We start from the raw sequence: 23565 nt of genomic DNA, 5'->3' as shown, positions 1-23565 counted from the left end.
TAAGGACTATAATTTAATGGAAAAATGGCATATAGTGATATCACATTTTTCAAAGCCTAGTTATGTTTATATTTTGCAGTATTGTACATTAGGACATAAAAATGAAGTATTTTGGGGCAGGCCCCTTTTTAAGGGCAATGAACTCTTAGATATCCATGAATAAGTATTTAAAAATCATGTTCCATCATCTCCTAGCAAAGCACAACAGCAACATATAAATTATAGGACACAAAGATATTTTCAGAGAATTTTCTAAAAGAGCCTTCTGTAAGCGGCTGCGAGACATTAAACAAACACTTCCAGCATATATGTTCCACTGGATGTTTTATTTTTTATTTCCAGAATATGGGACAGCTGAATCCTCTTCTAAGACAATACTCATGCAGATGTGAGTGCACACTCTGATATAAAACCCAGGCACACACTCCCTACACCTGTGCATAGTTACACTGATGTGTGTGAAGACATAATTCATACAAGTAAGACATTCACAGCTCACCGGTAAATCTGTAATGGCCACGTTGCTTGTGATGGCGTGGGCACAGAATTTGTTGGACTCACCAACATGGCACTATATATATTGGAAGCAACCACAAGTATACAAAGTAGAATTGGTCCTATGATGGCCCCTTCCAGTCCCAGGTAATATGCTCCTCCAGCTACTGCAAGGCCTGTCAGGTAAGGGTGACCACCTCTGCCACAAGAACAATAAAATTAAATTAAGAACAACAAACACAGCATTATCAATTAGGAAATGTGAGTTAATACTGAAGTTTTACTAAGCTTAGGAAAGGACCCAGCTAGCTATAGCTACCCATATTTACACTATAAACTGCTGCACAAAGGTTCCAAACTGTATTCTGTGCTGTATTCAACAACAGACCAAACACTATTGTAACATGGAATGCTGGTGAGATTCACAGTGTTACTTTACAGACATCTGCTGAAGATTGTCTGAAGGACTTAATGGCAAACACACTTCCATTCTGAGAATGGAAAGATGGTTGGTTACACACACTGTTCACACTCTGTGGTCAAGAACTGTTGAAATTTAACACGATTAGCAACATGCACTATGAGGACCCCTGAGCGAAGTCATTCAGTTACAACGATAGCAACTTGCAGTGCATCTTTCAAAGAACAATTAGCATCCTGTCTTTAAAGAAATAGCAATGTCTTCTCATTTTGTTATAAAAAACCTCTCAGACTGAGTGTTTCTGATCATTAGCTTTTAACATTTTCAGATGAAAAACAACACCGGATTTTAATTAATATATTAATATTTACTGGAAAAACTGGGGCCAGAAGACCTTTTTGATAAGAGCTCTTATGGCAGCAAGTAAAACATGCCATTTTTATTTTCTGTGTCTTAGATTCCCATTTTGCACATGCTCATCTGCAAAATGTGAATCCTACCAACAGCATTTACAAAAAACCTGCTCATCATTCTTCATTCTTTATACCTAAAATAATGACAGCAATATGGAATTGTGGAAGAGAAACTGCAGTTGAAATTTGGCACACAATTCTCAGGAAGTTCCCCTATATTTGGAGTGTAACACATAGAAAATACCAGCTGGTCAGTTCAGAGCTCCGGCAGCTCCTGAGGTTTCTACTATGGTCCCCATTTCTACTCAACTCCTGAATTTTGAGTCTTTGCCTTCAACATAACTGTGTGCAAAACAAGGCCATGAAACATGACCTATTAAATCATACACACATCAATCACATCTCCCCCAGATCAAACTTAACCTACTGGCAGGATTGCTTTCCTGAGAGGATAAATGTGGCCTGAAGTTTTGTGTTTCTCCAACAACGGACATTATTGATTTCTAAACCTCTAAAAACTTCATTCTTTTCCCAGCATTTGCATCAGTTTAAATATTCTTTTGCCTAGATTTCTAAATTAAACAACAGATCACCTGATGAAATAGGACTACAGTACAAATGTAAGCCATTTAGAAAACCCTGCATAACCTACTTATAGCCATTTCAAATAGGTTTAATCTAATCCACAAGACATCATGATGCTTACTGTTCAATTTATTGGGAAGAATACAATTTTCCTCCACTGTCAGAAAATCTATTCCTCTCCCATATATTTTCTGGACAGTAAATGGAGTTTGCATCCTCTACAGTCAAAAAGATGTATTCTAGGGAGCAGAAGAATTATTGGCTATTTAAATAGCTACTAGCCTTAATTTTATCCATGATTTCTTGTTGTAAAAAAAATGTAATTTGATTATACTTGTTAGCTTTAATTAATTCAAAATAATTAGAGCCACAGTCTATGAAAATTAGTATTAATATTGGGCATATTATCATTAGGTACTCTCTGTTCAGTGTAATTATATTTAGTAAACAAAAATACTAATTTCTAACAACACAGAACTTAAACACTTTATGTCCTTATTCTACATTAACTCTTTTTTTTTTTTTTGTCCCTAAATAGCTCATGCTTTTATCTGCTCTACAGCATCATCTGGCATTAGGAGATAAAAAGGAAATGCTATACACCTTTACTCAAAATTAAGATAAATAGAAAACATGAACTAATTTTAACAATCCCAACTGAAACAGTTCATTTTGCTGATGTTGAGTTCAAGACCTCTGAAGTGTCCAAGTCCACAGAAAAGATGCTGGGAAAATGAAGGCACTTAGGCCAGTAAAACTGCTTACTATGAGGTTATTCCTGTCCTTGAAGATACAGATGCTTCAGAAAAATGTTTTGCATGCTTCAGAAAAATGAGTCTAATTAAAGGCATCAGTGATTGTCAATCATTTTTACAATGCTAATTTTGAAGTGCTCAATGTACTTACCCTGATATATCTGAATAAATTGCTGTATCTACAAAATATGTTGGCAAGAGGTGAAAAACCAGGAGCAAAAGGGCTTTGCATCCCTGTCCTTGCACAAGCCACAAATCTAGGACTGCAGGGATTGCTGCCCAGTATGTCCCCAGAAATGGCACTGCTCCAAGGATTGCTGCTAATGCTAGAGCACACAGAAGCACAAGTGAAAAAAAGATCAGAGAAACATATTTCACAATTATATTTACAGTTACATTCTGACACTTCTGCCACGCCAGTAAGTCCCACTTCCATCACCTGTTATAAATAAAGCATTGAAGAAGCGCCCAATGAGGCTTTTGGTGTTTTATAGCTGTGGTTTAGGAAAAAAGAAAATGACACCATTCCCCATACAGAAGAGCTTCAGCAACTGACAATCATAAGGAGTTAAGAGGTATCACTTTAGAAAAACTTGAAGTTATACCAACCCTGTACATTTCTCACTATGTAAGAAAGCAAATAAACCCATCTCACTCTAACTTACTGCATCTCCTGCAATCATCATAATAGTGAGAAAGGCAAACATGAGATTTAGGACTTCCATATTTCTGTATGCAGATGTGTGCACTCAGGTGCACACCCTTCTGCTTATAACCAAGAGCTGTTGTAATCTAAAGCAACACAGTTCTGCTGCCACGATAATTTAATGCACCAGGAATGAACATAACACAAAGCACAATTAAATGGGACATTTTTCTTTTTTCCCCCCTTTTTTTTGGTCTCATTAATCAGAAGGCAAAAACTTTTAAGATTTTGTGTGTAGTTGAAAAAATAAGATTGATTGTCACTACACCTACTTAGAAAGTAATCAAAGACTTTATGGTAGTTGCACTTAACAATACAGCCATTTCCCATTATATTGTGAGGGGGTTTGTTACTTTATGGCTTCCCCTTATGCTTCCTAGTACACAAACTTTTTGCAATTGCTATTACTGTCATTCCTTTCAGAGAAGAAGGGCAAAGAGGAACAGGAGGGAAGGTTTTTCACTGAGAAGCTGTCCAGCCACTTCCAAAACTAAGGTTAAATAATAAAAGAAAACCAGAGGCTGGTAATGTAGTTAGATGATACTGAGAATAAGAAGCATTCCTCTATCATGCATTTCCATGATACCACATCTTCCTGCATTTAGGCATCTTGAAAAATTAGCACCTGTCAACTGTGAATGAAACAGAAGCCAAGACAGGTAGGATAAAGTTAAAACCAGAAAACACTTGGACTGAATACAAGGGAGAAGGAATTGGATCCAGCAAATGAAACAGGAAGAGGTAAAACAGTTGGCAGGGAATGTGTTGTGATAACAGAAAAAGGCAAGGCTCAGAGGGAAGCAATCAGGGCCTTCTCTTCACCCTTCCCACCATATTCTCCAAGACCAGTCCTAAGCTTGTCAGCAACACTTCATATTTCTGATTTTGTACAACAAATAATTACATAATATTATTTATAAACATAATTGCTCAAATTCTTACCAGATGGTATGAAGACTATGTTAATCCCAAATATAGTGTGAGTCAGCCAAGTGTAGAGTCCATAGAACCCAGCCATTTTGAGGGAAGCATCAAACACACCTCTAAAACGATCAAAGAAACTCTGTTAATTTTTTTTTTAGCAAGAGGATTCCAAGAACTATGAAGAACTACACACACAAGTTGTTTTGAATAACTGAAAAGCCATCAGTGCCACCAAAAACACATCTCAAAATGTAATACTGAACCCTGGATACATCTGTTCCCTCTAAGAAAAAATATTCACCACATATGTAGTTAAAAGCATTTAGATACAAAAAACAATGGGTTCCAGGGATAAATTTCTTGAAAGAAACTGCTCAAGTATCAGACCACATTCTCTATCAAAAGTAGCCTTTTTTCTATGAGAAGCAGTACCATTCTACATACAAACTACTTTTTCTTTCCTGTTTTCCACTTCTAGGTGTTCATTCATTTTCTTTATCTGCTTACATTTCTATCCCTGCTCTTTTTCACTGGATCCTCCCAGCTTTTAGGTTGCTTACCAGGCCACTACTAAGTTGCTACTATGCCATTACTAAAAATCAAGTAGTAAATCTAATTCACCTAATTCAATCCTTCTGAATCTACATCCAAAGTTCTCCTCCCCTAAATCCAACCATGGCTTCATGAGACAGCAAACAGGCAGGTACACATGTGGAATATCCCATAACCAAACTGGAACCCATGCCTTAAGCCTACAGTCACAAAAACCATAATCTCAAATTGCTAAATCTCATTATTATTGTATTATGTCAGTTTTTCACCCATACTCAAGAAGTGAAGTTTCCTGAAATCACTATTTCAGTTGAATCCAAGTAAACAAGTCCCACAACAGTTCTAACAGTTACATCATTGCACAATTGGTGGCACATTCACCCTCTTAGCAAAGATAAAACATGAAGTTCCCTGATGTTAAGTTCCCATTTATAACTCATGGTGATTGTGTCTTGGCAGTTTTGGGAACTCTGGGCAAAGAGGACAGAAGACATACAACAGGAATCTCTGAAGAGGAAAACAGTCTGTACAGAAAAACAGCCTTTTCTGGATCTAAAGTCTGTAACACCACAGTTTCCCTTCCTTCATTGAGTCCATAAAGCCTTGTAGCAAAGAAACCTTCTGTACTATTAAACTACTAGGTAGAATCTTTTCTAAGCTACCAAAAAGAATTCCAAGACTCCCAGCTTTTGCTTCTTTGGCCAATATCCACATTATTATTTCTGTAGGAAGTGTGAAGATTCTGCCTTTGCTCGCTACCTAAGGACTCACTTTTAAATTGCTACATGACTTCAGAATCAGAATTATCTTATTTAAATCTCATTCACTGCTAGCTATGAGTACATAATAAACCTCACACATCAACACTACTGTTCAAGATGTGAGATTTTCTTAACAAACTAACCAGAAGCAACTGTTGCCAGCCATTTTCCCCTCTGAAAGAGGGAAAGGGAAAATAAAGGAAAAAAGCAAGCTTTAAAGAATGACCTGAAGTAACACATCTAATCTTTGACAGACAAGAATTACATGGTGCAAAAAAAAAAGGCAGGGAACATTTACAAATACGTGGTGGCCTCAGTAAAAAAAAAAAAAGACTCAATACTTCTCAGTTTAGATGAACTTTTATTATATTAAAATGGAAAGTCAGACCAGAATATATAAAATCTACACATTTTGAAGTGACATACTCACTTGTATTTGAGTTATAAGAAAGGAAGTTTCAGACAAAAAAAATCCGGCAAGGAGGCAAGAAAATCCCAAAACCAAGGCCACAGTAACAATGCTAAATATGAGTTTGCATTAAAAATACAAGATACTTTCACACTTAAGCTACTCAAAATTCTTAATTTTCTGCATTTTTGTGACATTCAACTCACGTCTACTCTGAGGATATCATAGGAGCTTAATATCTTTCTAAGAAGAACTTGTGCAGTAATCTTCAAGCAAATCTTTTTCTTATCCAACAGCAACTGTGGCACAAATACATCACAGCTGTCAAAACCATTTTGTAACAGTCCTTGAGTATCTCCTTATTTTTTCCAAAAATATGTTTTCTATACTGTAGTAAAATTAACAAGGTCTTAACAATTTCTATATATATGCACCAAAATTACATTTCAGCGTACAAGAGGTGAGACAGGCCTAGCTTGAGAGAAGTATCTGAAGTATCAACTTCACTTGAAATGAAAATATCCATCTAGGAGCAGTCATTCTAGATTTTCCCAGAGACACTACAAAAGAAGGGAAGACAGCACTATTATGGTAACCAAAAGACAGACAGCAACCCACAGGAAAAAAACCTTGAAGGTGTCCTTAAAACAAGCTGGTTTCTTAGTCTCAGCTCAAGGACTTTGCAATCAGATGCACTGGTAGAACTAGAGAAAAACTCGTCTGGGACTAACAGGTAGTCCTGGTCTGATGTCATTCTGCAAGCTGACACATAATATAATATATTTCAATGGCCAAGCAGTGCATACCTCTGATAGTCTGCAGAACAGTGCAGCATCTCTCTGGCTCCGTGCTTCTAACACTCAACAAATCACTGAGAGGAGAAGCCATCACACAGTGCTGGGAAGTGCCAGGAGTCAGGCAGGAAGTGAGAGGAGGCTGCACCAAGTCTCATCCTCTCCTCTCCCTCCCCTTGGTTTGTGTCTGCCTCAACTGAAGTCATAAAATGTCATAATAAAGGCACAGGAGACACTACTTCCTGCCAGGTGTGGACCATGAGAACCTTAATCTCTCTGAAAATTCAAATTTGTTATTCTGGTAACTGCCACAAAAACTAAAAATTGTGTCTTAAAGTCTGGAAATTCATATCTGTTTTGCTTCACGGTTAAAGCAAAAAACAATAATAATTCTGAAAACACTAACCAGTATTTTATCAGCAGTTTGCTTCAGCTACTCTGCACCTGAGATACCAGACCTTAAAGATGATGTGGGTGTGCTAGTGCCACTGCTGCATCAATTTATTACCACCTGTAAAATGCATACCTTCCTGGTGTTGTTATGACAGTATGTAAGTTTCATCTCTTACTACATTATTGGCACACATACAGCTTCCTTTTATATACAAGAGTGACTGTATTATTCAGAAATCAGAAAATCCAGTTGCTGCTCACGTCTCACTTTGGCACTGTATGTGGATGAACCACTTTACCTGCAAGAGCTGTCATCTGGAAATGTGTAATTTATGAGCACTTCATGCCAATTTGGCATAAGGCATACTCAGACATGCATATTCCATTTTACTGAGCTTTGAAAAGCATGTAAAATTTTAAAAAAATTAAAAACAGAGGACATGGGTCATGCTTCATATTATTCAGATTAAAAATGAGGAAATGTCTGTGAAATGGTTCTGCACATCTGGCCTACTTTTTTTTTTTTTTTTTTTTTTTTTTTTTTTTTGTAAAAGTTCTTTCTACTAAGTTCTGTCCCTAAGTTGGGGAATTTGCTTGTAGATTCCACAAGGGAAAGGGCCACCTTTTCAGGGTTTTGTGATTTTTTTTTTTTCTCTTTTACTGACTGGTCATAGAAAGTCTAGAGCATTCCTTTTATTACTACTGTAATTTATACCAAATGTATATCCACCTGAATTCAGGTTCACTCCACAGAGCCTGCAGGTAAAGTCTGTTCACTGTTATCAACACAAAGAGATTTCAAAAATTTCAACCTAATGCTGCAGCAACCCCAGCTGAAAAGAGTCCTTCAGCTCAGATCATGGATTTTTTGACCTTGGAGTTAATTTGATTTTCTTGATCTTTCTGTTCCCACAGCACTGGAGGAAAGAAGAGCATATGGGCCGAAATAATGAGAATTTGAATTACCAGAAAGATTAGAGTAAGCATATCATAAGTTCAGAAGAGGGATTTTCTGGTTATTATACTAAATTTATATGAACAGGCATAAGAAGCCTGTCTTGTGAATGGGCATAAGGCTAAAAACTAGACAAAAGTGGTATTCATCTTTGGAAAAGTTTGCCACAAATAGTGTTTCTCTAAATTCCTTACAAAACACTTTACAATCCATACAATAGTTTACAATCCAATTAAAATGCAAGCTTGGTAATGGGAACATCTTCAGCCAAAGATACTGTTAGAATAAGACAATTTCACTCTTTTGTCATCTTCCTCACACCACTGAATGTTTGGTATTTTCCCATATTCTCTAAGCAGACACTAAAAGGATAGTACTACATCTTTGTTGCAAACCTTTCTGTGCAGAGAAATGACTAATTCAAAATGATGCTTTAAGAGATCTCAGCTATTCAGTTTCTTTTGAGAATACAACCATCACATTTTAAAAGAGAGTTCAAAGTATAAGTAAAATGCATTCAAAACTTCAGAGCATGGTTTCACAATTTATCTTGAGATCAGGTTGGCTCAGAAGTGTCCCAGAAAAGGAGCCCTTCCATTCCCCTGTTCCAAAGATTCACTTCTGTCCCAGATGACCCCTCTGTCTACCTGCCAGCACAGTCTTCATTAAGTACCACAACACTTTCTACAATGAATACAGTTTTTTCCTTTTTACAATGAATTCATGACAATGGCTACATGATGGGTTAGTTTCAACAAAATAGCTCAGGTCTCCACTCCCCAGCCAATCCATAAGCAGTGGCATAAATAGTTGCATTCCCACCAGGAAAGAAGCCAGTACACTCATGGCTGGAGAGCAAGAACACATCACTGCTATCTTACCCCAGTTGAAATTAACACTCACTATCACCATAACTTCAAAACCAAAGAAAGAACTCTTGGTGGTACATGAAGAACTTTCTTTCTTCACATGCCACCAAGATTTGTTGCAAAAGACAAGTTGCCAGTGACAGCCATTATCTTTAAAAAGACCAAAGTATTCTCCTTCTACAATGATCCCCCAAATTTCAACTGATCACCAGGTGAACACAAGAATGAAATGACTCAAAGAAGTCCTTCTGAAAAAACCTCTTAAGCTGTTCTTTGACTCTCTTTAAGGGTTCTGTTCTTTTAGAGATAAAAAATGACCCTCTTTATATTTCAGTTTCAAATTTAACATGAAAGCAAGCTAAGTGCACTAAGACAGATTCCAGCTATGAATAAAGCAGAAGTGGCAGGAAGTGTTTCTTGACAGATCATCTCAGGAGCAATATAAATATGCAAATTACTTTCAGAGATGACTCCATGACAAGATTTCAACAGTTTTGCTGCTGAAATTAATTTCTCCTCATGAATGATACAATTGAACATAAACAGCTCCAACAGATGCAAGCTAGTAATGACACTAATCAGATAAAGTGATAGTGTCTTCTATCAAAGCATCCTTCCTCCAGATGGTATAACTGATGCAAATATTCCATACACCTCCCAAGGCAGGACAAGGCTCCAACAACTTTATCAAAACATCATTAAAGAATGGTCACCAGAAGGACACAGTGTTATACAGACTTTCTTCCTTAACAGAGACATGTCTACATGCTGTGAAAATAACAATTAACCTGTAAGATATTCTACATCTGATTATTTCTTTAAAATGTCTGTATTTGCAATAATTCTTTAATTACTACTTTGGCCTGTAATTGTAATCTTACAACTGCTCTTCTGAGAAGCACATTTGAAAGTTATTTCTGAATCATCTATTTCTAACATTTCCATATTTTTATTATGAGTAAATGATGCTCACTAAGTGCAATACCACACTGGTCTTAAATTGATCTTGGAACATAACATATAAAAATGCAAACTTGTTCAGACCAAAGATCTGTCTAGCCAGGATCCCCTCTCCAGTAGAATCCAGAAGCAGATACTAAAGGAACAAAGAAACAGACAAACCTCTTCAACAATCTCCACTCAGCATTCTTCCAAGCCCTACTTCTACCTCAGGGGACATTATGGGCCTCATGCAGGGTTTCTGTTAATTACTCTTCAATTAATATATCTTCTTAGTCCTATCAATCCTGCAAGTTGGTGCAACTTGAGTGTCCTTTTGCAATATCTTACCGGTGACCTACTGCCTGCTGCATGAACCTACACATTTTTGGGTAATGCCTGGTTGCTTTTTGGTGATGATAAGATTTCATCCTAGAAGAGACCCACAGGCAGTCCAACTCAGTCATCCTTTTTCCACTGGTACTGATTTTACAAACTTCAATTGTGTAAAATCCTTTTTTCCAGGCTGAAGGGTCCTAACGAGCTCAGTCATTCCTCACAGAGGAACTAATGCATGCCTTCATTTCTCCAACCAGTCCTGTTGCACTCCTAGCTTTTTGAGATGCAGGAGCCAGAATGGCACACAGTAGCTCAGGGTCTAGGAGAATCACACCTTCATACAATGGGACTACTAGTCTGTGTTTCTGTTGTCTAGGTTTGTGATAACAAAAAAAAAGTGTGATATGCCTGTCAGATGTTTTTTAAGTATTACCAAGCACTGAGCTAGTCTGTGTACCAGAAAATATAGCTCCCAAGTGATAAAAGTCAGCACAGCAGTAATCAGTTCATGTGTGAAGCTAGGACTGGCTCTCCCCCACATGCATCACTTTCATCTACACTCCAATTCATCAGTCATTTTATTTCCCAGACACAGCTGTCTTCTAATCGAGTTTGTCTGTAATCCTGCTGCATCCTTGACTTCACTGGGAAACCTGTTCAAGTGTCTCACCACTCTCACAGTAAAGAATTTCCTCCTTGTATCTAATTTAAACCTACCCTCTTCCTGTATAAAGACAATACCCCTTATCTTTGAAAGTCTCAGGAAAGTGATGCTGTAAAAAGCCTTTATTAAATTCAGTAGAACCACAGCAGACAAATATAAGTTAATAAGTTGATACTTATTAAGGATCTTGCTTGCCCACACTTCAAAAACATGAGGAATGAGGCAGAGCTTCCTTCTGTGAAAACTGAATTGATTCTTTGCAACTAAATAATATTCACCAGCTGCTGGTATGTCCTTAAGTTCCTACTAAGCCTTACAGCACCAATACTCATCCAGCTGACAAGTTTGTACTTCCTGGGTTTCCTGGAACTTTTTTTCCCTTTGCCTTTGAGATTTCTGTAGCGAGTTATCATCAGTCACTCCCAACAATTTGCTATTGCTCATTTAATCTGTTTTTTTCTAGAAGCTCTTCTACAGTCACTGTAATTTCTGAGAGATTCTGCTTTAGCTCATCCATAAGAAGGGTTTTGCAATGTGACTCCCTCCATGTACCTTCACAGCAACAAGCATCAATTTACCTCTCCTCTACAACAACCTGCAGCAGCCTTGTGGTTGCTGAGTACCCCTTGACATCCCTCAGCCCTCTGACTGCTTGTTGTTCTTGCTGCATGTGAAAAATTATACTTTGGATTAATAGCATGTTATGGAGCTTTGAGTAAATTAAATGAACTCAGCACCACCCTCATGCTTAAGGCCTATTTCTGCCTGCTGAAATTTATGATACTTTCATTTATTTAGCAAAAACTTCAGTTTTCAAGAGGATAGTTTCTCATTTCCATGGCCTTTAATATTCAGCTGTTCAGATACGCACTCTCTTCCCTTCAGCCTTACTCAGTTGCTAGCATGTGCTGGCATTAATACTTATTGCTCTCCACACCACTTGTAAGGATGTAAATTCTTTAAGATTCCCATTTTAGCTTGAGAAATTAGTGAATGAGAGCAACAGATAACTTGAGTTAATACTGCTTGAGAACCATTGCAGTCTTATATTAAGAAATTCCCAAACAGTTCAGATTATTCCTATTATAAAATTATAAACACAAGCATAAAAAAGGGAGCATTTTCATTGCTTATGTTGGTGGAGACAATAAACAATAGATTAAACTTGTAACTCGAAAGAGTGAAAGTCGTGATGTTAAATCTTTGAAATCCTAAAGTTTTATATAAGACTTCATGCTGTCTTCTTGTACTACAATAGATCTGTATTTTAGATAGCAGAAGTCTAACCAAGGTTGTAATAACATATACTGCACATTAAATCACACAAAGATTTACCAGATATGTAAAGAGAATCCTGCAACATTATACTAGAAGTACTTCTAATACTATACTTCTATTCTTAGAAATGCCTGATGGAGTATCTTTTCCCTGTATATTTAATTAAGTCTTTCAGCAACTTTTTCTTTCCATCCTTTCCAGTTAGGCTGCCTGAGATGCAAAGAGAAAAACTAACAGGCTGATCTAAATTCCAGATGTAACTTAAGCATCACTCTCTTTACTGGTACAGTTTATGTAATTACCAATTAACCTTTCATTCAAATAGGTTTTGACACATAAATAACTTGTAAAAGTTGGTGCTGTAGCAAAGAAAAGAAGTGTACTCATATAAGTGCCTAAGTGCAACACATAATTAAGGGAGTAGTATCTAAGATGCAGTGTAGTTACATTATTCCAAAAGATTGCAGGGAAATCTGCTTATGTGTTTAAATGTGCTCCCACACACACACGCACTAGCCCACATTGTCTGCATGTTTACAGATATTTTCAGTCTTAAAAAACACTGGACAGCCAGAGAATTACACCCCAGAAATATGCACTAAGATGAACTGCTGTTAGAACATACAGAACGTGCCATCTGGAATGTGAAAGAAGTTAAAATGGCAAAATATCAGCACTGTCTCTCATAAAGCAAGGAGTCCTCAGTAGCCTCTCAGTGTGTTCAATACCAGCCTGCAGGGCAGAGAGAACAGAACTGTCTGTTTCAGCATCAGGTTATGCACTTGGATAATCCTGTGAAATAGGGGTAGCAAACTGTAAAATTCAGATTAAATTTACAGACTGCGACATGCTTCACCAAAGTTATGTGTATAATAATGAACATTTATTCATAGTTTCAGGTAAATTTTGGAGTAAAGATTAAGTATGAGCAAATAAATTATTTTCTGAAATTTTCTTTGAAGATCTGTTTTTCTTAGAAACATTCTTTGAATAACTGATTGAAATCATGTGTACATGAAATAATACACAGCTTTTATTTTAAGGACAAGTATTTTCTATATTAAAGGAAGTACAGGTAAACACAAATCCTAGGGTTGTTCTTTTTGCAAATATGAGAATATTTAAGACTAAAATTGGTGCGAGCAAGTCATGTGTTTATTGCTACTAAAATAGGCAGCTTAAAAATACTACTATCTACCCCACTAAGATAATCAGGTTATGGTTACCATTAGTTTGGTTCAGTATATTTACTGAAACAATGTGACATCTCTTATAGATTTACAGACCACATTGTATTCTTTTTCCAATAACTCATCTGAAGCTTTCCTTTCTTCAAAGTAATTAAAAACAAAATGTAAGTATCTGCTATTCACAGTTTTAGACTAGGCAATTATTTCATTAGAGAATCAAACAATAATTTAAGTTAGAAAAGACCTCCAAGATTATCAAGTCCAACCTTTGACCCATCACCACCTTGTAAACTAAACCACAGCACTAAACAGCACGTATGTCTGGTTGTTTCTTAAACACTTCTAGGAAGTGATTTTACCATCTCCCTGGACAGCCCACTCCAATGCTTGACAACCTGTGAAGAAATTCTTCCTAATGTCCAACCTGTGTCTTCCCTGGTGCTGCTTGAGGCCATTTTCTCATGGCTTGGAGAAGAGGCTGACCCCTACCTGGCTACAGCCTCATTTCAGGACTTTTAGAGAGTGATTAGGTCTCCTCTGAGCCTCCTTTTCTCCAGGCTAAACACCCCCAGCTCCCTCAGCTGCTCCACATGGGACTTGGCAGCTTCACTGCCCTTCTCTGGACTCACTCAGCACCTCAGTGTCCTTCCTGAACTGAGGGGCCCAGAACTGGACACAGCACTCCAGATGTGGCCTCAGCAGTGCCAAGTACAGTGGACAATCCCTATCCTGGTACTGCTGGCCACACTATTGCTGATATAAGCCAGGATGCCATTGGCTTCATGACTAAGACAATTGTTCAATTCTATTCTCATCTCATAATGTACACCTTAAGTAAAGCCTGAAGTATTTCAGTAAGGTCCTATTAAATGCATTCCTGTAACAAAAGATTTCAGCAAGAAGTAACTCCTGCTACTAAAGAACATTCACTGCATGCAAAAATTCTGTCAAAACAATCGGTTAACAGTTATCTTCAAAAAATTAATCTGCAAGAAGTTATTAATGTTGCAGTAAAATAAACAAGATCACACATTTTGCTTTTTCTAAGCATTAGCTTAACATGCTGGAAGATTATTGTTTTCTGTGGGAATTGTATCATTGTCTCATTTTCTCCATAATCACTGCCAGGATGCTACAGCAAACCAATTAGATGTTTAAATAGCTGAGATGTTTGTTTGCATGCTAGCTCTTTACAGATCTCTTTAGATTTTAGTAAATAAAAGTTTAAATTTCATTAAGAACCTATTTCCTCCATCAAGACACTATGGGGCTTTTTTAACATTAAATCTTTCTTTTGACTTTCCAACCAATTTCAGTCAAGGATAAAAGCTTCCTCTTTAGAAGTTTTTAATATTTGAAGAAACTTGTTTATAACCAATGAAACATCTCATCGAATTTGAGGTGTGCATGGCAAATGAAGAAAATGAAGCAAATAATGATAACCCTTCTCAAATTGAAAACAAACAGTACTCATCTTCCTGGCATTACAGAACAGACTTCCACTAACACATTTCAAGGCATCATTCAAAACACTGATCTGGGTTTAAGACCATTTCACAAGGTTAATTAGGCCCCACCAAAACTGAAAGCTGCAGTAACTTTAAGCCACAGCCATACCCGTGTGCATGCACTCATGTGAAAGTATCGCACACACTAAATTGCACTGAGGCCGTGAGAACATGCAACTTAGTAATGTGCAATATCTCCACCAGAGCAAGCAGAATGGGAGCTTCAGGGAACAAGGGTATGGTGCATTCAGGAAGAGAACGACATGCTGCTCAGGGAAAGGAAAATGGTTCAGGCAAAGGTGTGCATGCTACTACTTGGAAACCTGTGATTTGGAGAATTACTGCTTCATCCATTCAGGACAAAAACAAAACAAAAATAAAAACCCAGACAAGAACATCCCCTCTCTATTGCAGGGATAAAGAATATAATTTTCCTACTTAAGCAGTAAAGTAGTAGACCCATGAACTAACTTTCTTTTACAGAACTCTTCTGAACAATGCAAATCTCACACTGTTATGGGCAGTTGAGATAACGATTAACCTCAACCTTCAAAATACTGCACTATTATAGTTACAATGAAAAAATGCACTAACTACTGCTGAGAATTAAAATTATCTAAATACAGTAAACTGGTCCAAGTGGTCCTCATGTTTCTAAAGCAAATAATCCTCCTAAACCTGAGAGGTGCCTAAAGAATTCCTCAATGTACTGTGGCATAATCCTTCTGTCACAGTCATCATGCCCCTCCCTGCTTCCCTTTCTTTGTTCCTGTGGCTGATTCTAAGTGGTTTCAGTGAAAGTAAATCATGCATTTACTATATTCACAGGCAACTAACCACCACTGTCAGTCAATGGAAACTCTCACACATGATGAATGTTACCTTTGTAATACATCACATTTTTGTACTGATACCAACTTATGCAATATGAAAAAGAGGCCAAAAAAGAAAAAAAGGAAGGAAAAAGGAAAAAAGACAGAACTGTGGAGGGATGAAATGCAAAGGACCAATGAAGAATATATCAAGAAGAAAAAAGAAGTAATGAAACGTGGTCACACCAAGAAAGTTAGAATCAGACTGAGAAAGACCTGAGGTTACAAACCAAAGAAAAACAGATACACCAACTGGGCTTGAAGGATCAAAATTACTAGAGAACAGAAGCTCTTTTACAGCTGAGGCAATAGGAGTATTTGGGATTATAATAACTTTCCTAAATTTTTATTTCCCACCTCATTTTCAGGCAATGGCACATGAAATTCCAGGGTGGAATTTTGAATTAGCTGGCTGATTTGAAAGAGAACCAGGGCTTCACACATCAGTCAGAAATCTCTGTGGTCATATATGCTATCGCTAGTCATCTTCCTCCTAAGCTTTTTACTATGTTCTAGGGAATCATCACATAACTGCTGATTTTTCCTCTTCCCTGTAGACTAAAAGCTGCCTTCCACACAATGCAAACAATGAGGAGATGCAAATGCAATACATTAAAACAAAGCACACACAAGTGTTTAGTCTAAAATCACAGGAGCATTTTCACGATGAAAGTTACTCAATATTGGGAATACTGGCTTATGACCAATTTGCAAATCTGTGTTTGTTCCATAGTCCAAACATTGCCAGTTCCCATCTGGAGGGCTGCTTGGACACAGCCTGTGAGAGCTGGGAAAAATCAAAGGCAGGTATCTGGGGTAAAGGCAAATGGCCAGCTTACAGTCAAATTCACAACATGGGGAAATGCCAAACTAGCAGCAGATCATCATCCCTTAGGCTGCCATTTGCCTTCCAGTCCCAAGAGAGACCTAGAAAGGAGTTCTGATGACTGTCAAGGGTTGCATGGCACCTTCTTTCCCACTATCAAAGGCCCCGAGGGCAATTCATCCAATGGTTTGCAGCAGGCAGTTCTTGGATTACACTCAGCTTCTTCAAAACTTATAAAGTCCCCACAGCTGCATCTATTTATTCCCACTGCTCAAGTTCAAATTTATAATCTGTGGTATTTTGACAGAAACAGTGAGACTCAACACTTAGCTCAAAGCAGCCTGGAAAGCTGCTCTTACCCCTATACAGCTCATAAATCTATTTGTGTGAACAGAGAACTGTCACTGTATTTGCAAACTCATCATCAAAGGAGGTAGAAAAGTATTCATAAAATTTATAGCTATTTATAGTCCATAAAATAAAAATCACAGCACAGTTCTGATGAGAGAAACTGAAATGGGATAAGGTCTTTAAGAGCTTGCTGAGTAATATCTTTAAATTAAGGGACTTCTTGAGCTACAGAAAGGAGCTGCCAATTGCCCTACTGTTCTTTCTCCCTTACTTTTCCTCTGAAATAAATGGCAAAGCACACAAGGGAACCAACTTCATTGATTACATCCAAGTTTCCTAGTGCTTTTCACAAACACATTTTAATAAATAGAGCACAGAAGTGACTGACAACATGGAGGATGATTATTTTTGATGTCATTTGTTCCATGAGCAACAGAGAGATTAGGTCTATCTCTTGCCAGGAGGATCCCTGCCCTCTAGACAGGACTAGTTACATGCTGTCTTAGCTCTGTGCATGTGATATGTCCTGCTGAAGAGTGGTGGGAGCTGGAACACAGCTGGTGACTTTTGAGATGTATTAACCTAATCTTTTTGGTCAATTTGAAAGCACAAATACTTTGAGGGTGAATTCACATTGTATAATGCTGTCGTAGTCTAATGATGAAAGCAGCTACAGATGTTTCATTATTTGACAATTTATAACACAAATGGAGCATCTCCCATCCTACCACCAAGCAGTAACATCGATTTTGCATGCCATGTACAGATGAGGTGAAGAAGCCATTTCTAGGTTCCTACCCCTCTAGCAATAACTCATCTCATTCCACATTCTCCAGACACTGGCTTTTTCTCATCATATTTGTCGTAACTGATGCATGCTGGCTCTTTCCTACTCATTTTCCTGTGGTTTCTCTAAAATTATTTTCTTTCTTCCCTCCATTCCAATACTGAGAAATACCTTGGTCCGCCTGTGTCACATATCTGTAAACTTATAACTGCATTTAATACAATCCTCCTCACACAGTATGCATGCCCAGATAAACCATATCCTACTTTTTCACACTATTACCCCCTCTACCATGGGCTAAATTTGAGACCAATTTGTGAGACAAGTATCAGTTTCTAAATCCACTCACACTATTCAGAAAAGATAGAACTGAGATACTAACCATGTGATCAATGAAAACTCAATAGCAGTCACTCAAGAGAAAGGCTATTAACTTTTTGGCAGGATTCCAAATCTGTTGCTTTCTACCTGAATTGCCCCTTCATTTCAAATGACTAAAGCAGTTAGCATTCTTGTTCAAGATCCTACACAGCATAATATAACCTTGCCATTGTTAAAATGGCAAACATTTAGCAATGAGTTTGGAAAACAGCTTCAATACCTCCCCAGTTTAAAGCCCACTTGTGTACTGTATGTATGCACAAGATGACACAGAAAACAGTAGTGTAAAAGGCAATGGCTACACAGAATTCAGCATGAAATCTGATCACTTTGCCCAGACCATCAACTTTTTTGAAAAAGTACACTAGAACTTACAACACCTTATTTAAAATCCAGTTTATTACATTGCCAGCATGTTAGTGTTTCAAGCTGCTAACAGGTGAAAGCTGATGATTTCATTCATCTGTGATGAATGAACTTTACTGCACCACCCCAAAAATAGCTTTACTGTGAAATCTTTGTGAACCCTATAAACACATTTAAAATTCTCCTTTAATTACTGAAGTAGTTTAGAGCCAACACATGAAAATGATGACTAAGCATGAAACACTGTGGATGCACCCTGTAGATGCAGCACAGCAGTGCTCCAAGTGTGATAAGGAGAGTGCTCCCCTGGTGTTCCCTTTGATGTAACTTGGTTTCTGGAGATCATGAACTAGATTTCTTTCAGGTCAAACTGAGCAGAAAAATATACTCCAGAAGCATATCTAATACAAATGGGTACTTACTCTCCAATATTAAGACAAAATACTTCAAACTAAGTAATTCTGAAGTGTGTACAACACTGATGTCAGGTCCTCCATTTCTACTGTTTTGCTGCATGCATCTGCTTGTACTGAGCTGCACCAGCTGCTACTGCCAAGACAACTGCAAACACTGCTTCATGAGCAGTGAGTTAGGGATGCCATGGGTGTAGCAGTTTTATAGAACACTAGTATTCATGACAGCACAAACCCCTGAAAGTTTTTTATCCAAGTCAAATCAAATTGTTTTATTATCAAAGAGGAAAGAAATCATCAATACTATGTTCTTAAAATCTTTTTTACAACTCATCTTTGAAATACAAGCTGTTGCAATTGTTAATTATTTGCAGCTGAACATCAAACTGAAAGAAGAATTTTCAACAAAGCACAAGAAATCAGCAATATACCTTATTGCTTCCTCCACAGATTGGCCAACTATATTTGAGGAGGGACCTGGCTGAGACAAAGGTGTCAGGCTTATCACCCATTTTACTGGCTTGTAATACTCATCACTGGAGCTCAACAGGTAGAACAGTGTGGTCAGAAAAATCACCTGCAAAACAAATCGAAGTTTTAAATGACAAGGTAATAAATACTTCACAGAATTAAGAGTATGCAGCTATGCTTTGGATCTTGAATTTTACTGGAAAGGAACAAGATACTCTTCCACAAGCCTGGATTCAGGAAAACAGAGCTGACAGAATTATTTTCTCCCCAGCTCCAAAAAGGACTTAGCAGTTACAGCTAGACATTATAAAATTTCTGCCTCTGTTCAGCCTCTTTCCAAAGTCACATCTAGATCAACAACCAGAATGCTGATCAACATTCTAGTTGTGGGGCTCTTTGGTTCTTTTTCAGCATGCTTAACAGATCAAAAAATTGCTGAATAGTTACATCTATTCTCAAAACAAGCAAACAAAACTGCCAAATAAATTTGGGCTGTCTCAAGAGCCATTATGCAGCTGGGTATCAGATATGAATTACACAAAAATTCACAACCATAGATTTTATGTTAAGCTGGCAATCCTAAGTGAATATTCCTCCTGTGAGTTTGATGATGAGTCTCAGCAGAAGTGATGGCAGTTCCACTGTTGCAGTTAAAAGACAAAACAATTACAATCAGATTGGATTAGCTTTCTCTACGTTCCAGTCAAGTATTTTTCTTTTATTTTCCTGTTAGCAGGCTCAGCAACTTCTTGGATAAGAATAAATCAGAGAACTGTGTCCATCCTGAAACAGAATACCTCAAACAAGAAAAATCCATTCTGTATGCTCCAAACATAAGCTATGGCTTACATCTGCTTCATGTACAAGACTCAGATATTTTTTCTTTCCTCCCAAGATTAGAAACAATTCTTTCACTTGCCTTGTTTCCAACCATTGTGTTCTAGAATAAACTGCATTTTAATCTTTTTATGAGCCAAACAGCCTGACCTCCATAAGTCTCTTACTTTCAAGCATTTCATCCAGCTTAGAAAAACCTCATGCTCTTTTTCTTCATTCCCTCTGAAGATGCTCAGAAAACAAAATGCAAACAGGATTACTGTATTTCCTTGCCGATCTCAAAATGACATCTGTCTCTGTTCCTAATTTCTTTATACTCAGTAAAATGCTACTACCATTTTCCCCCTATCCTGCCTTTCCAGACTTTAACTTGAAAGTCACATTCAACTATTGACCTATAATGATCCCTGTCCAAAACATCATATATTGGTTTAGGCTATATTCCATCTCCCCAGGTGTTTAGCTTCTGCCTTGAGAGATAAACCAATCTAGCTAATAAAACAAGTCATTATATTAGCAGATTTTAATAGTATGCTGTTAACATCCATTTTGAGTTTCAAAAAAATAATAACAATAATTAAACCTTGCTTTAATTGGAAATAGTCTAGTACCAGTAGCATCATCAACTATGTTTTGTTACACCTTCAAGTAAGAGAATCTTAAATCACACTTTAACATCCTTTGTTACTCTTCAGTAATGATTATTTTTCTTCCTTCATGGGCTCTGCCATTTCTAAGCTACTATAACATTTCCTGATTTCACTAGAAAATTCAATACTGAAGCAGGCACCAAGATGATGTTGCATCTTCCTTCCACAGAGCTCTGCCTACAGATCCTTCTGCAGTTTCCAACACAGAGAGCAGCAGAGTGCTCTAAGCACAGTAAGTATAATATCTGCTTATCCTGACTGCTCTTCCCCAGTGTTTACAGAAGAAACTTGATTTCTTAAGCAGACATAAAGATAGACATACCCACTTGAAGGGTAAAAGCCAAAGTGATGGCTGGGAATGAACAGCAGTGTAATAAAATGGTGTTAAGCTGAACTACAAGCCAAGAAAACATACAAACCCTAAGCAATTTCTGCTAAAAGAAGATGGATATAACACAGCACCATACAAAATGAATTGAATTTTGGAGTATCTGTCTTTTAGAAAATCAACATATTTCCTTTAGCACAATAGGTGTAGAAATGCAAGAAGAAGCTGTAGTCACAGAATATAATAATGTATTATCCAATGGCTTGTTGATTCCTCCAAGAAGTAGAATAATGTCAAGACTACATTCAGCAGCAAAAGATATGTACAATCTAAGAGCAACTGGAGGCTAAAAGCATTCAGACCTCTTTTACAGGATATCTGAGATACCTAAATTGTTTCCTAAGCAACAATTCAAGATCCAGCCAATGACTATGAGGAAGAATTTACTGAAAACGGAACAGTAAGGCCTTCCATAGTTAAATAACTGATGGATTACTATTTCATGCTGTAGAATTTGTCCTGTAGCTGAAAACATTAAATAAGTTGAGGAGGGATAGATGGAATTCAAGGAGAAAACTCTGGGTAAACACCCTCTACCAAAATGATAATTCAGCATTTCCACAGGTATCAAGAAACACACAATCTAATTACTTGTGCATCAGGTCCACTGATTCAGTAAATATTTTTGTATCTGCTTTTCATACTCAATTTTCTGCTGAAAAGCTTCAGGGTTTTTGTTAGCTGGGAGCTTTTTGCTTGTTTTGGGTTTTCTGGTTGTTTGTTTAGCTGTGTGTTTAACAGCGTACAAAATCTGCACATTCCCTGCAGGCCTGTAGATGCCCATCAGCCAAATGGAGCATTTTCCCTTCCAATCTTTGTAACAGAATATGAGCAGAGTAAGTATGTGCACATGAGGGTATACACCCACACAAAGGCATATACATACATCCATGTGCACATGTGAGCAGACAGGAACTTGTATTCAGAAGTGAAATACCAGTGACACTTCTTAACTAATAATCAGTTTTCAAAAGTCTATTGAACACAGTCTTACTAGATCATGGATGGATTGACATTCCTACTTAATATTTTGATAGAAGACATTTTTCAAAATGGAGGTTTTGAACAAAGTGTCCATTATTTACATGCTTTAAAGAACAAATGTTTAAACCTAAAATAAAATTCAGTATTTTATTTTCTATTCAAGATGACTAAAATGGACTGAAATGTAGTCAGTAGAAAAGCTTTGAGCTTTACTTTGAGCATCATCTTGTTGGAAAATTTAAGTTAGTTTGTGCCACCCCAAACTAATGAAAACTTTTCTGTAGCAACTAGGCCTGAAAAATAAAAAAATAGAAGTACAATTGAAGCATCTAAACTTTAAAAGAATTCCAACACAGCACGATCCCAACTACCTCTGCTAAACCAGCTGACTGCACAGTGCCCCAGCAAGAGGCAGAATGCTGCTGGCAGAAAGAAAGTCAGGATCATGCATTACAGCAACAGCATGCAATGAACTTGGTATAAGTCATTAGGTATCTAAAGATAAATCTTGTACCTGAGCCTGAGTGCCTTGAAATCATTGGCAATTAGTTTTCAAGTGTGAAATTTTTGTATACTAACTTGTTGGATGCAGTTTTAAATGTGCCATTTTGGGTGAAGTTGTGGACTGAGGAAGAAATGAAATACTCTCATGCAATCTTTCTCATGGATGACAACTAGAGGACAAAATTGGTGATTTCCCTGCAAAAACTGATTCCATCTCCTGAAAGCAATGGCTTGTACAGGGATATGCTTATGCAGACATGCCATAAGATTTCAGCAGTTATGTAGGATATTACAGGCTATAGCTTAGTACCTTCAAGGCCTGAAATAAGAATTTTCCACTAATAGAATGACAGAAAGACTTACTATCTCCTAATACTTTCCTCCATCTACAATGGCCCCAAACAGATAGTGACATTGCAGAATCTTAAAGAATTTTGGTACTAGGTAAGTCTAGAAGATGTTTTCAATACTTTAGGTTTGAGTTTTCATTGTTACAATATGTGCAATTAAGTTACTCCAGTAAAATGGACCATGTAAATCAATGACATACTACTTACCACTGAAAGCACAAAATTGAGAAGAGCTGTCCCACTGTGGAAGAGGATTGTCACTAATGCTGTAACTGTAGTAAACAAGAGGCTCACATTGCGACTCATCACTATCCACAGAGACTCCAGGATCTGAAAAAGGAGGGAGAAGTCAGACACTGGATGCTATCAGCAAGGACAGAGAATTGCTTGCTGTGTGATTCAGCTCATCAAGTTACACAAAGATGTCTTTAAAAA

The 23565-nt window shown here is 37.3% G+C and overlaps 1 protein-coding gene across 2 annotated transcripts in view; it reads right to left on the bottom strand.

The window, feature by feature from the left end:
* Positions 1–23565, bottom strand: part of TMEM245 (transmembrane protein 245) — a 74891-nt gene that overhangs the window by 5520 nt on the left and 45806 nt on the right. For both annotated transcript variants that reach the window (XM_056484067.1, XM_056484068.1), the window contains 5 exons: positions 23338–23460; positions 19378–19523; positions 4318–4418; positions 2821–2995; positions 500–694 (listed from right to left, as the gene is read on the bottom strand). In XM_056484067.1, coding sequence (XP_056340042.1) covers positions 500–694; positions 2821–2995; positions 4318–4418; positions 19378–19523; positions 23338–23460 — 740 coding nt within the window. The remainder of the gene's footprint in view (positions 1–499; positions 695–2820; positions 2996–4317; positions 4419–19377; positions 19524–23337; positions 23461–23565) is intronic.

Source organism: Oenanthe melanoleuca, chromosome 2 (assembly GCF_029582105.1).
Source record: "Oenanthe melanoleuca isolate GR-GAL-2019-014 chromosome 2, OMel1.0, whole genome shotgun sequence".
NCBI classification, from domain to species: domain Eukaryota; kingdom Metazoa; phylum Chordata; class Aves; order Passeriformes; family Muscicapidae; genus Oenanthe; species Oenanthe melanoleuca.
This window is presented reverse-complemented; position numbering and strand designations above follow the sequence as displayed.